The following is a 13,111-nucleotide window of genomic DNA, read 5'->3' on the forward strand; positions in this document are numbered from 1 at the left end:
GATAACTACTACAAGGGAACCAACCAAACAACCCTTTTAAAGCAATGGTGAGAAAAAGCTTTTATAACATCAATCCTTGTTCGTACCTGCAGGGTACGGAATCTGCTCCTCGGTACCTGATAACACTACCTTCCAACTATCATTAACAAGGGAGTTATGCCGGGAGAGGGTATGTTTTTGAATGAAAGTAGCGCCACGGAAATGAGCACAAAACGCTACTCGGCACGAAAACCGCGTGCCTTTTATTAATTGAGTTTGGACCTCATGCATTCCACCGAACGAATGAACGCAAATGTCCTGTGGCCGTAATTACTTCCATTCAATACGTCTGGGGAAAAGGCGCCCTGTTTCCAATTAGACAATTGGAAACTTTTTACCCGAAAGTGAGACTGTCTGCACGTGGGGATGGTGGGAAAGGTACGAAAGGGGTAAACCATGGATGAAGTCCCAACGGGATCGAATCCTCCACCGGTGCCGGGGTAAGAGCGCTCGAAAATCGATAGCTGAAGGTGGAAAGCTTTTGCACATAATCGTATCACTCTCGTTTGCGGTAGGCGGTAGGTGCGTCGGTGGTTCGTGGTTGTTTCACTTTCCATGTTTCGTTGCTGTTTTGTGTTTTGGTGGTATCGTACGTTTGTGTTTGCCTGCCTATTTTTACTGTCCAATTCATTCCCCTGAAACACAACTCCCTAATTTACGTGTCATTTATGGGGCGGAAATTTAATCTTTCCTTTCAACGAGAAGGAATGGGTTCTTTGCAGCGCAAAACGCAACAATGGTGGAAATATTTGCGAGAAAACAAAAACTGTCCGCTTTTGTGTGCAGTTGATAAAGCAGAAGAATTCTGTAGACTGTAAGCGTTAGTTTTGTTAATCCTATTACAAAAAGTAGGACCACAGTATTTTCTATCTGTAAAAATAAAAAAGCTTCAAATGGATCTTTACTCACCGAATTTTCAAACAGTAGTGCAGTATTTGCTTTAACAAAATGCTTTACTAGCAAAAAAATAAAATTCATTCTTCATGGCAGTTAAAATTCAGGTAACATGTGGCTCGGCGCAATAAACAAAACTACTCGGTCCCACACATTTATCCATACTAACAGAACCCCTTTTTCATGCGAAAACTACTCTTTAGGGGTGCCCTTTTGGGATGAAAAGGACTATACATCATCTACCATTAGGGCTGTAGTGCTTTACGGTGTATATACTCTACTTCTCCTATTTAAAACTCAGAGGAAAAGTCGTGCAAAAAGACGTTTCCCATAAAAGGTTCTATCAACGTTGATAAGTAAGCTTTTCCCTCACTTTAAAGTTGTTAATTAAGTTAATTGAATCCAATGCTATCTCTCAGACGTATTCGTTTGGTTTCAGCAGCTTTAAAAAATATATCTTCTTTTGTATCTCCGATCTCATTGCAGACCAATACGTAACACGAAGGATTCAACCTAAGCAAACAACCCAACCGCACAAAAATCATTATCCAGTGGACCACAACTGTAGGCAACGAATAGTTTTGTACTTTACTGCAAAGATTTGTAGCACGTAGCACTCGGTAGACTGCTCAGTCCCGATCGGGAAAAGATGTCGTTACAGAATGATACCGATCCGGCAACAAACTCGGGCTACGGTAGCTCAGATGAAACCGCCTCGCTGTTGGTGATGGCCGGCACCAACAGTAGCAGTACGACCACAACGTCTGGCTCGAGCATCATATCCACCATCAACAAACCCAAAATGGCATCGCACTCGTCCTTCAACGGACCAACGATGGCCACCAATGCAATCGCGGGTCCAAGCAGTGCCGTCAACCAAAGCACACTGACCACCGGCAACAAACCGATTCTCATCCGGCAAGATCGTACCTCCACCTACCTCGCCAGCCCCCAGCTATCTGCCACGGGGCTCGGTGGCTCGGAGGAAAGCGCAACGGGTGAGGACGACCAGCACAATGCCCGCTCCGTGCCGGATATTGAGCTCCACTGTCGGCTGGAAGCTCCGGCCATTGCCGTGTCCGCTTCCTGTCACAGCGATGGCGGTAGCGGTGGCCGTATCACCGCGTCGGATCGGGCCGCCTCCACCGGTTCCGGAACCGGCGGCTACCAGCTGATCCCGTATAACAGATGTCGCGCCTGTCGTAACTGTGATAGACGTGCCTCAACTACGCCGATGTCTTCGCTAAAGCTCACCCGCTCCGTTTCGAAGGAAAGCGTCCGGAGCGCACTTCACAGCCGCCTGACCGTGCAGCACTCGACCATTCCGCCCGTGCTCATCACCTCATCGCCGACATCCGGTTCACGCATCATACGCCAAAGCTCGCAGCCCGAAGCGAGCACACTGTCCTGCTGTGCGAACCAGTGTGCGCATGCCTGCTCCATGCCAAGCTCTTCGCTGCGGCAGCTTCGCGAACCCGGCGACGGTATCGCCGGCATAGCGGCCGACTCGATGCGCATCAACGGCGGCATGCGGCAGTTCAAGCAGGTAAGCTTTGCTTGCATGCAAGCCGAACGGCTACTAGCTCGGCTCCGCGCTCTCGGGCGGCTGAAATGGAGACGCGCGAGAAAAGGCGCGAGCAAACACGAACGAGCACGTGTACGAATGCTTAAAAATAAACGACCCCACTGGTACGGAAATATAACCTTCGATCCACACTTACATTCATCTACCAGCAGACAACTGCGCGGTGCCGTGGGCTGATTTTTCCCATCTTTTTCTAGTGGTGAAATTATCGTGCAACAACGGCATGCATAATATTTTTACTTTCACATTACGAAAAGGGATGAATCTCCCGGGTTTCGTATGCGTTGCAAAACATAAAAAGCGAAAAAGTGAATATCATGCTTTTAATCAGTCTATCGATGCAAATTGCTACTACAGCGCCGTCCCTTCGGAAGCAAGTGGCAAATTGAGTGACATACCATAATTCAAGGACGCCAATTTGCTCCAAAACACACTGTACGGCCATAACAATGGTATACGCACTCTTAGCATAATGATTGATGGTCCGTGTCGTGCCATTGTTTCTTCCCGCTCCTCGCGCCCACACCGTCGTGAGCGGTGATGGGGCAAAGCATGGCGCTCAGTATCGATCTTCACCGTGGCTAAGCGTGCATGTGTTTGTGTGCTGTTCATATATTTGATTTCCCTGTTTTTCTACGTCTGCCTTTAATTCGATGACATGTTTTTTGCTCGTTATCCCAAATCACTTCATGTGACGGATCGGGATGACCGTGCAAGGTTCGATTTGTTTTCCCTGTGCGAACGGCGGTAACGAGTTGATTAGCTTGATTCGGCTTTTCTACCATCTATCGGTCAGATTATTTGAATATCTCTGAAAAGGTTTTACATTATTATTTTGTTTTTTTGGTGTTTTATAAATTTAAAACCCCCTGCGCAAGAGAGCAACGGAAAGTTGCTTATCTTTCAGTACATAATAAAAATCTTATATTTTATAAATTCTAAATTATAATCAGTCTTAACGATTTTGTTTAGAAAATCAAATCCGCATTTTTTCTTTTCAAATATTCAACCCTAAATGACGAGAAAATATGCTTCATTTCAAATATGTGCCTCCAAATTTTTTTTTGTAATATTTCAACTAAAAGATTGATAATTCTTATCATATAACATACTTAATTGATTTTTCTCAATCATCAATTTCAAAATTTTTCTTTTCATCCCTTCAAAACAATCATCCATCATCTTTTCCATCCCCTGTGTTTGGAAATCTTTTGTGTTCATGAGCACTGCCATTAATACTTCTACTACTTCTACTACCTCTCCTACTAACTGTTGCTGTACATCTACTACTACTTCTACCACTCCTTCTACTTCTACTACTACTACCGCTACTCTACATCTACTACCTCTGGCTACCGCTGTCATTAGCTGGTTGCTCGTAAGCGCGAAAAGGAACAGGTGTGTGCATTTCGTGCCATGCTTCGATTGTGTAGTACTCCACCTCACGCTAATAATTATGGTGCACCCGCCTATGATCAAACGACGCTAATTTGCCAACGATCGTTTGCAAATGCACTGCTGACAAAATGAACGCGCGCGCGCGTTTTGTAGAAATGCGCGTGTATCAATGTGTATTGGATTGTATGCACCCTTGTCCCGAATTTAGGATCTAACTTTCCTTGGTTTTTTTTTTGTGTTTATTAATAAATTTTCTTTCTTTTGTGTATATTTACTATTTTATTTACAATTTGTAGAGGGTTAAAAAGGGCATTGTATATACAATCTACTAATATTATATCATTTATATAGAAAACAATAATTCACAACTTAGTTGTGTGTTTTGGGTGACAAGCAGGTAGCTAGCTGGCTTAGCAATTTCGTTTGGAAATCTTTATTATTACTTTTAATGGATAATAGTACACATCGTTATTTTGTTTTTGTGTATTTTTTTTCTTTTTTTAAATGGTGTAAATGCTATAAATGCGAATAATGACATAGTAAACGCTTGTGGATGTGTGATAAAAGTGCTGATACTGAAGGAGAAATGATTGCTACAGTGTCTTTCATTTAGCCATTTTTCACTAGATCTTTAGCAAAAATCGCCTAGCAAGTTACTCTTATCTAACCCGGATGTATTAGAAACCGTACAGGAAACAAAACATTTCCACCAATATTTCCTTTCTCTCTTTCCTTTTTTTTCTTTCTCTCTTTCTCTCTATTCTTTCTCTTTCGATCTCGCTCGTTCGTTGTTCTGTATCATCGTCGACGGCTATGCTTGTGCTTGTAACAAATCAACCACATCCTCAAATCGCTATCACTGTGCGATTTCGTAACCGTTTTTCGTCCTCATGGTTATCTGCTACTGACCTGAACTGCTCACCGATTAACGTACCACTGTTGTCGCTTCTCTACCCTACTAATACCACACGCAAAACGGTCCAACCTTTGCCTGCGTTGCGATGGACGACTGCCAATGGTAATCGGATGACACACACATAACAACCACGAACGCCCTTCCTGTTTGCCCAAAATGAACTGCCTCAAACTGCATACACAACAACACCACTGCAACCCAAAAACTTCGAAAGGGTGTGCTACTCTGCCCGCAGACTCTGTCGCAAAGCCGGAGATCGCGCTTGAGGCGTGCCTTCACGGAGGCTACGAGCGAGATGACTTACGCTAGAACGGTATAGTTGGTTTATTACTACCTTAGAGCTTGCTTTAAAATTTCCCCTCATTACGATAGAACACACCAGGCGATCCCAGCCTGGTTAGCTCTGTTTATGTGCATCTCCTGATCAAAAGTATCTCGTTTGTAGGTTGAAAGTATTGAACTATTTATTGAGTATGGCACGCGATTTGAACGGTAGTGAAGTATTCCGTAGATACCAATGCCGATGGTAGCTGGCGGTATCCATCCAGATTGCTTTCCCTCAATCCTTCGGTAGCATAGCTGCTCCTTAGCTTAGATGTAACAGTTTACTTGGTAGAGCATAATGCTGTTAAATTTTGTTGTTGTATTATTTGATAGAGTTCTCAAAATCGTTTCCCAGTTCAATGCTCTTTGAGTGATTGTATTGTATCAATGATTTTATGCTCTAGAAAGTTGTACCAATTTTTGTTATATTGTTATTTTATGGCACAGAAATCAACTATATTATACGCATTGCACCTTCAGGAGTAGTATTTAGCTATTATTAGTAAAAGATAAGCATGTCAGTGCCGCGAAGCTGTTAGCTGCAAGCTTTTGTAATTTTATTAGTCTCATTAAACAAGTTTTCAACACAAGTCTTAGCAAAAAATTGTAAGTAGTTGATTATTTGCTGAACCAACAGTATTATATACAACAGCATGCTTGTTGCACTTTCTTGACAAAGGCATTGCCAGTGGATTAGTTTAAAATTATTATACATATAAATTAAGTTATAGTTTATTCAATTTAGAATTCGGAACATAATCCATAAATAATAAAGGTTTCATGAGGACCAACGATTTCGTTTAACAGTATGACAAAATTTTTGCCTTATTGACGTTAATATGAGGTGTCATGTTGAGCTACTAATGCTTCTTACTAATTACTTATCCTAGTCCATCGAACTACCCCTATTTTATGCTATCTAAACTAACGCTATTGTGCCTTTGGAAAAGACTATGGGTTGAGGCTATGTGTAAGCGCGAAAGGAGAATTCCTACAACGTTCCCGAAATTTTGCTGATAGAGTAACTAAAATTGTGTGTTGCGAGTAAAGCGGTTTGTGTCAGTAATCATGCACAAATTTTTTTTCAGCATGACCTGGAGTCTGCAGAGTTGAGTCCTCGCACATGAGTCCCAAACTGATGCCGCATGCGTTACTCCCGGCAAGATAGTTATCTTGAAAATTGCTATTTTATTTGGCATTCAAAGCTGAGACCTACGGCAGATCAATGGTTAAAGACATTTCATAAGGAAATGCCCTTTTTCAAGGATGGTTTCACTATGCCCTCTGAACAGCATTTTGTAATCTATCGTAAGTCCCAGATATCTAATGGATGTTGCCCACGGCACAGTTGCACCATGTGCCTCTAACTCTAATCGGGACTTCCCTGGGGGACGCCCGCTGGGGCACAGGTTGAGTTGGAGAGAGCAGAGAGCAAAGCAACCCTAAAAGTTGTCTGTGGAAATGTAGCTCCTGATGATTTTGAGAATATAAGTTGGGAAATTGGCGGAAGATGGCGGAATACACGCCATCTTATATAGGAGTCCATCGTGCCAAACAGTGTCGAAAGCCTTACCTAGCAAAACAATAGCAGTGGACTTTGATTCCATCTTGTTTTACTCGACACAACTTCTAAGTCTAAGAAGTTGGTGAACAGTGGAATGGCCAGAACGGAAGCCGAATTGTTCCGGTCGTAGGATATTGAATTCTGTCACCCAGTTTTGTAGACGAATTAGAATTAATTTCTCAAAGAGATTACCCAGAGAGGGGAGCAAGCTAATATGGCAATAGCTTATCGGGAGCGTGGGATCTTTCCCGGGTTTGAAGACAGGCACAACCCTGGCACATTTCCATGAGCTGGGAAAGTAGCCTAAATCAAGACTTCTGTTAAATAGATTTGTTAATAAATAGAGTACCTTGGCCTGTAGATGCTTGATCAATAACAGGTTGGTTGATAAGTCCCCGGTCTAACAAAGAAAAACACATTTTTTTGTCAAAATTCGTTTTTATTATTCAACATAGTTCCCTTCAAGAACGATACAACGATTATAACGACCTTCCAATTTTTTGATACCATTTTGCTAGTACTCCTTCGGTTTTGCCTCAAAATAGGCCTCAGTTTCGGCGACCACCTCTTCATTGCAGCCAAATTTTTTCCCTGCGAGCATCCTTTTGAGGTCTGAGAACAAGAAAAAGTCGCTGGGGGCCAGATCTGGAGAATACGGTGGGTGGGGAAGCAATTCGAAGCCCAATTCATGAATTTTTGCCATCGTTCTCAATGACTTGTGGCACGGTGCGTTGTCTTGGTGGAACAACACTTTTTTCTTCTTCGTTCTTTTTTCGTTCGTCAAGCAACCAAAAGTTGCTTGACGAAAAGACGCTCTGCCTCACAAACTAATTGACATACAGACGTCAAATTTTGACACGAATCATTTGAAAGGTTGGTGCTATATAAAAATAATATGCATTTAATACTAGCGGCGCCATCTATCTGTCAGACCGGGGACTTATCAGCCAACCTGTTATGTTAAAGATCCCATCGAACCCGGGAGCTTTCATATTTTTGAGATGGTTTATGGACATTCGGATTTCATTTAAGGTGATTTTTTCCTCGATTGGAACTGAGATAACATTATTGTTAGTATTGTGTGAACAATTAGACGCCATATCTCGGTACATAGCACCAAAAGACTTTGATCAGAAATAAATGTGCATACTTTAATCATTTCTCGTCTCAGTATTTCAGTTTACGTAAAACCGTGAAACACCTCGAGTTTTACCATACGTCACAACCGTTTTATTAGTGATCTGGTTGGTGAATTTGATTAAAAAACTTTCCTACACCACCATCACCGGGAGCAAAGCGAAAAAAAACCCTTCAAAACAAAGTTCAAAATTAATCTATTGATGCAATTTGCAGCTCTTTAACTATCCTTCCACGGCCGGCAAAAGTTCACCGCGAATCCACAAAACTCAGTGAAGAAATAGTATCCTCAGCCGAGCCATTGCAACCGCATCGATACACCGTCACAGCGATCGGTAAATGTATTGAAGTGTATCGAAGCATTGAAGTGTTCCGTTCTTGTACACGTCTCAAACACCTTTCTTTCTGACGCAAGAAAACTGCAACATCAGCAACGGCGAGTAGATAGCGAAAGACAAACTTTGCGATCGTGACTAATTTCCAACGAACGCTCACAATCTTCTTTTTTCAAGCGTGGTTCACTGTTAGCTTCTTGAAAACAGGAGAAAGAGTCTGTGCTATTTCTCCCACCCAATGCAGTCTTATTAATTGATGCCTTTTGTTGGCAGACTGTCGTGAAAGAATGGGATACAAAAGCGAAAATCAAGCTACAAAAAAAAACTGTGGTTCATCAGTGTGCAAGACGTTTCAAACCTGTACCGGTCAAGGTGAAACAGTAGTATAGATTCGCAGGGGCTTCAGGACAACTACAGCCTCTCATCACACGGCAACGACATCGCGTCCATTTTAAATCCGAGCTCATAAATAAAGAAAAGAGTGAAAGGATTTAGAACTTTTTGCCGATGCGGTGTGCAGCAGAGCTTATGAATTTTAGATAGAAGCACGGGCGTACAACGCTCCGCTGTAGAAAGGCGCAGGGTGTAGGTTACTACACAAAACCAAGAAGCTAAATCTCTGGCACGGTGTCGAAATCAATTTTGCGCCAACGTTGCTACCACGCAACACACAGAACCACACGTGCCCATTTCCAGCGGGTGGGTGGTGGAGAAGCTCGACAACGGATGCATGCATAAGTCGGTTGTGTGAAAATGCATTTGCAATGGAAAGGCGACACACCAGCGGAAAAAGTTTTATGCAGATTAAACGCTCTTATCAAATTATCATAAAACAAGGATCAACCTACGGCTTACGGTTTCCATGCTGTTCGGAACGTTCACGATGCAATCCAATTTAAGTCCAATCGATGTCATTGCTGTTCAATTTCGATGAATTTTGATTACAGAATCTTACCATATGTCGTACTCAAACCTCATGAGGATAAGCGAACCTAAAGAACAAAAAAAACCAGATTAATAAAGACAACGAATATGTACATTAGTGCATTGGTAGATTGGTCACACGATGGGTACATGATTATACGATTGTGTGTAAACAAGATTAACATATTTTACATATGATCTATGGACAAGATAAGACTAAAGTTGTTTGCATAGATAGCAAAGTTTGAAGTCATCTTTGATTATATACATTTATTGAAACTTATCTGAACTGAAACTTATGTGCTATCTTATGTACAGCTATCGCACTCATTCTGCCTCATCGTTGCACTTTTTCTTCTTCTTCTTATTGGCTTAACGATCACTAAGGTCAAGCCGGCCATTGAATGACTTGCTAGACTTGCCGATACCACGTAGTTGAATAGTTAGTTCTCAATACGAAGAGGGCGGTCCGGATGGGATTTGAACTACGGTCCTGCTGTTTAAAGAGCGGCGCCACTGTCACCTAAACCACCGGAACCGCCTCTATGTACGGTTTATCTCTTCGAATAGCCTTCATCCGGCGTTTTATCCGTGTAAAGAAATCAACTGAAGAAGTCTAACTATTGCATATTTCATATTAATTGTTCGTTAAAAACAAATTTCCCGTACGCCATACATTCGTATCGAGAGCACCATGTACAACATTTCTTGTTGCAGCGTCTAAATCTCAGTAATCCTATTCCTATAAGTCCTAGTCTTCAAATCATAGTCGAAACGACTTGAATATTCGTTAAATCGACGCGTCATTGCACTCATTGGTATGTTTGCGCCATATCGCGTTTCATACCTACTTTCAAGGGGCATTTCGTCGTTTTTCTATCGGTTGTAAGCCTTACAGTAACAGGCATTTGTTGTGTATTCACGCATACGGGATCGTCAAAGTCTTTCTGTTTAAATATTAGTCCTGGTGTTCTGTTCCTGTGATCAATAATTTATTCAAAGTGAGACACAAACTACAGTTTTCTATCCAATATTACACCTAGGTCACGCATTTCGTTAGTTCGCGTCAAAACTTGTCTATTGATGACATAATCGTATTTTATTTGTCTATTTGAGCGCGTAAACGACATCGCATAACACTTATTAACGCACAGTTCCAGTATGTTTGATGAGCACCAACTGTTGATACGTACAGTTGGTCAAACATCAAACAACATTCTCCAGCATCCTGCAGTCGTCAATTGTCTTCACTGGCATAAATATGTTCATATCGTCGGCATACATAAGATAGTATTTATCAGGCAGTACTTCACACACATCGTTTACATATAACAGCAACAGCAGAGGTCCTAAGGTCCCAAGGAATCCGCTGTGGGACTCCAAAACTGCTCGTGCACTGTCTAGATGAGCATACCCGGTATGTTTGGTCAAAGAGATAAGATTGAAGCCATTACAACATTCGGGAAGGAAAGCATTTTAAATATGCTATCGAAGACCGCTTTTAGGTCGATATACACGCAATCCATCTGCAGGCCCTGATCCATGCAATTTCCCCATTCGACATATAACAGCTCTCACCTGAAAAGATGTGCTAAATCATATTGTACATCTTTTGCTGCTGATCAATACAAAAACTTTTATGAAGTTTTGTTTATTTACCACTCGTTTGAGCCATTAATTCAACCAATTGACCAGATGCTTCCGAAATACTATCCAAATTTTGAAAAAAAACTCCAAATTCCTCAGAATTTCCAAAAAAGAGCCAACTCAAAATATAACACAAAGCTATCCATTCTTACAAATCGTACCACACAATACCTGCACCGCAGTTGCTTACTTTGCACACTCATTGTTATAGCTTTTACAGCGATGAAGCAGTTAATGTTAACGTAAATCACAAGCCACGTTGTCACCCGATCCTTCACACCGTCCTTCGGTTGGTATTTCTATTCTAAATCATTTCCTGTGCATGATTAATGATGTTACAGACATTCCGTGTCGAATCGCGCCGTCAATGGCATTTCGCTATGTCTGCTTGGTAGTGAATTCGTCACATTCCTCTCGCTCTCTGCGAAGAATGCGATCGTCGATACATTTCAATCATAAGTTCCTTCAATCAACGAGTGAGCATTACGCCGAAGAACTTACTCACTGTGTCCATGTTTACCTTCGTACGTCAAAAGACCTCGCTGTTCCACCCTTTTCCCTTTTCCAACGTTTCTGATCAGAGCTACGGTGTGCTTGTACGGTTTTGTTTTCTTTTTACTTTTTTCCATTTGTTTGCCACTAAGCAGAGCGAATCAAGGACAAATCGTGCGGATCAGGGATTGGAAATGCCAACGATTACTTACGATATTGGAAATCGATCAACTCAGGGCCCTAACTCTAATCTCGGCCAGTGAGCTTTCGTGTACATTTGTTTCGTGGCTTTTTTTTCCTCTGGAATGAGGAACAATAAGAGGCACAAGAAATGGTTTCAATTGTCATTGATTTTTTTTGTATGAACTTGAAGGTAAAATGAGCTATTCAGATATGAGGTGCCTTTCAAGTGCCTCAACAAAATCGCATGTGTGAGTCTGTGTGTGTTTGTGCATGAGCGTTTGATAAAGCATTTTATTATATAGCTAATTACGTTAGCTTAAATTTATTCAAAGATTTTCATTAGTTTCTTTACGTTTACGTTCGTTACGCTTTAGTTTTTAATAAGACACATTATTGTAGCAACACAGTTGGAACTTGGTCCTTTCTTTCCTTGCCTTGCTATGTTCCTCTCACACATCAAAACGCCCGCATACATATATTCTGGGTAAAATGTGTCCAATCAGCACGCTACTTCCATCTGGTGAAAAACTTTACTTGCCTCCACAGCCCGACATTACGGAACAGCAGGTCGTCAAAAGACGCAGCCCCCAGAACGGCGCCAAGTGAGTCCTACGCAGCTGTCGATGTAAATATTTGCTGAATTTATTATTGTCCGTCACATACCACCTACCCCTCAACCAACCTTTTTTTACCCATTGGTCTGTTTGCTTCACAAAAGGTGAAACAAACAAAGAAATCCCGTGGGAAAACCTCAAATTTATATGAACGAGTTTATCTCAACCTAACTAAGTTTCATGTTAATTGTGCTTACAGTCGATAAAGAATTTATTTCTTTCCTCCATTTGTAGCAAAAGCCATTCGAACATGCGCAATAGCTCGCTTATGACACAGTCGTGCTGGCATTTACTTCTGAAAAATGAACTTTACTGATGATCCGTTGCGTGATTAACTTTCGCTTCCATTGATGTGTGGCAGGTGCAACTGGAACGAATTTGGTGTATCAAAAATTTACCCAAAAAAAAAAACTATACCAAACCATAGGTAACCTTGCGTGACACCTTCCTTGTGGACTGAAATACCGTAAAGAGGTCCAGAGGATATAGAATTTTTCATAATTCAACACACCCTAAACCCTCCCAGCTATGCCCACCGGAATAGGCTTGCGGTCATATGCAACTCACCGTTGGTGTCCAGTCAAAGTGGCAGGATCGATCAACGAAAGTAAGCACCGACTTTCATATGCCAGAAGCTGGCACGCTCCCCAGAGGACCTTCTCGTTGGGGCTTTTGAAACTCTACGCCAAGAGAGGAGACCCCCAAAAACCACCAAGGGCAAACGAACGAAACGTGTGCTCTCTAAAGGCCAACGGTGAAATGGGGTTTGGCAAATAAAATATTTAGTTTTGCACGTAATCCATTTTCCATTAACGGAACACTTGGATCACCCATGACCCAACCCGGATCGGTGCGCGTACAATTACATTTCTAATTAACCTTTTATTTCGAAAGGACCAACACATTACAGAATGTAGGCTTTCGAGACTGCGTAAATACATCGCTTTATCGTCAACGATGCTTGTTCCTTTCCTGCTGGCGGCAAATCCAAATAACCGCTACTAGAATTCATATTTGTACGTATCTACTCGATTTGAAAACTGCTCGATTATTGGAATT

At 41.8% G+C, this 13,111-nt stretch overlaps 2 protein-coding genes across 7 annotated transcripts in view; both read left to right on the forward strand.

The window, feature by feature from the left end:
- Positions 1–1,581: 1,581 nt before the first annotated feature.
- The window catches only part of LOC126568807 (small conductance calcium-activated potassium channel protein), a 104,009-nt gene continuing 92,479 nt past the window's right edge, over positions 1,582–13,111 (forward strand). For 4 of the 6 annotated variants that reach the window (XM_050225441.1, XM_050225443.1, XM_050225440.1 and 1 more), the window contains exons 1-2: positions 1,582–2,479; positions 5,047–5,145. In XM_050225441.1, the coding sequence (XP_050081398.1) occupies positions 1,583–2,479; positions 5,047–5,145 (996 nt within the window). In that variant the 5' untranslated portion in view covers position 1,582. The remainder of the gene's footprint in view (positions 2,480–5,046; positions 5,146–13,111) is intronic. The other 2 variants (XM_050225445.1, XM_050225444.1) reach the window with 1 other exon arrangement.
- The window catches only part of LOC126567447 (RNA cytidine acetyltransferase), a 617,063-nt gene continuing 616,381 nt past the window's right edge, over positions 12,430–13,111 (forward strand). Inside the window, exon 1 of the mRNA XM_050223668.1 lies at positions 12,430–12,433. The gene's annotated coding sequence lies outside the window, so the exon portion shown is untranslated. The remainder of the gene's footprint in view (positions 12,434–13,111) is intronic.

Source organism: Anopheles maculipalpis, chromosome 2RL, assembly GCF_943734695.1.
Source record: "Anopheles maculipalpis chromosome 2RL, idAnoMacuDA_375_x, whole genome shotgun sequence".
In the NCBI taxonomy this organism is placed as follows: domain Eukaryota; kingdom Metazoa; phylum Arthropoda; class Insecta; order Diptera; family Culicidae; genus Anopheles; species Anopheles maculipalpis.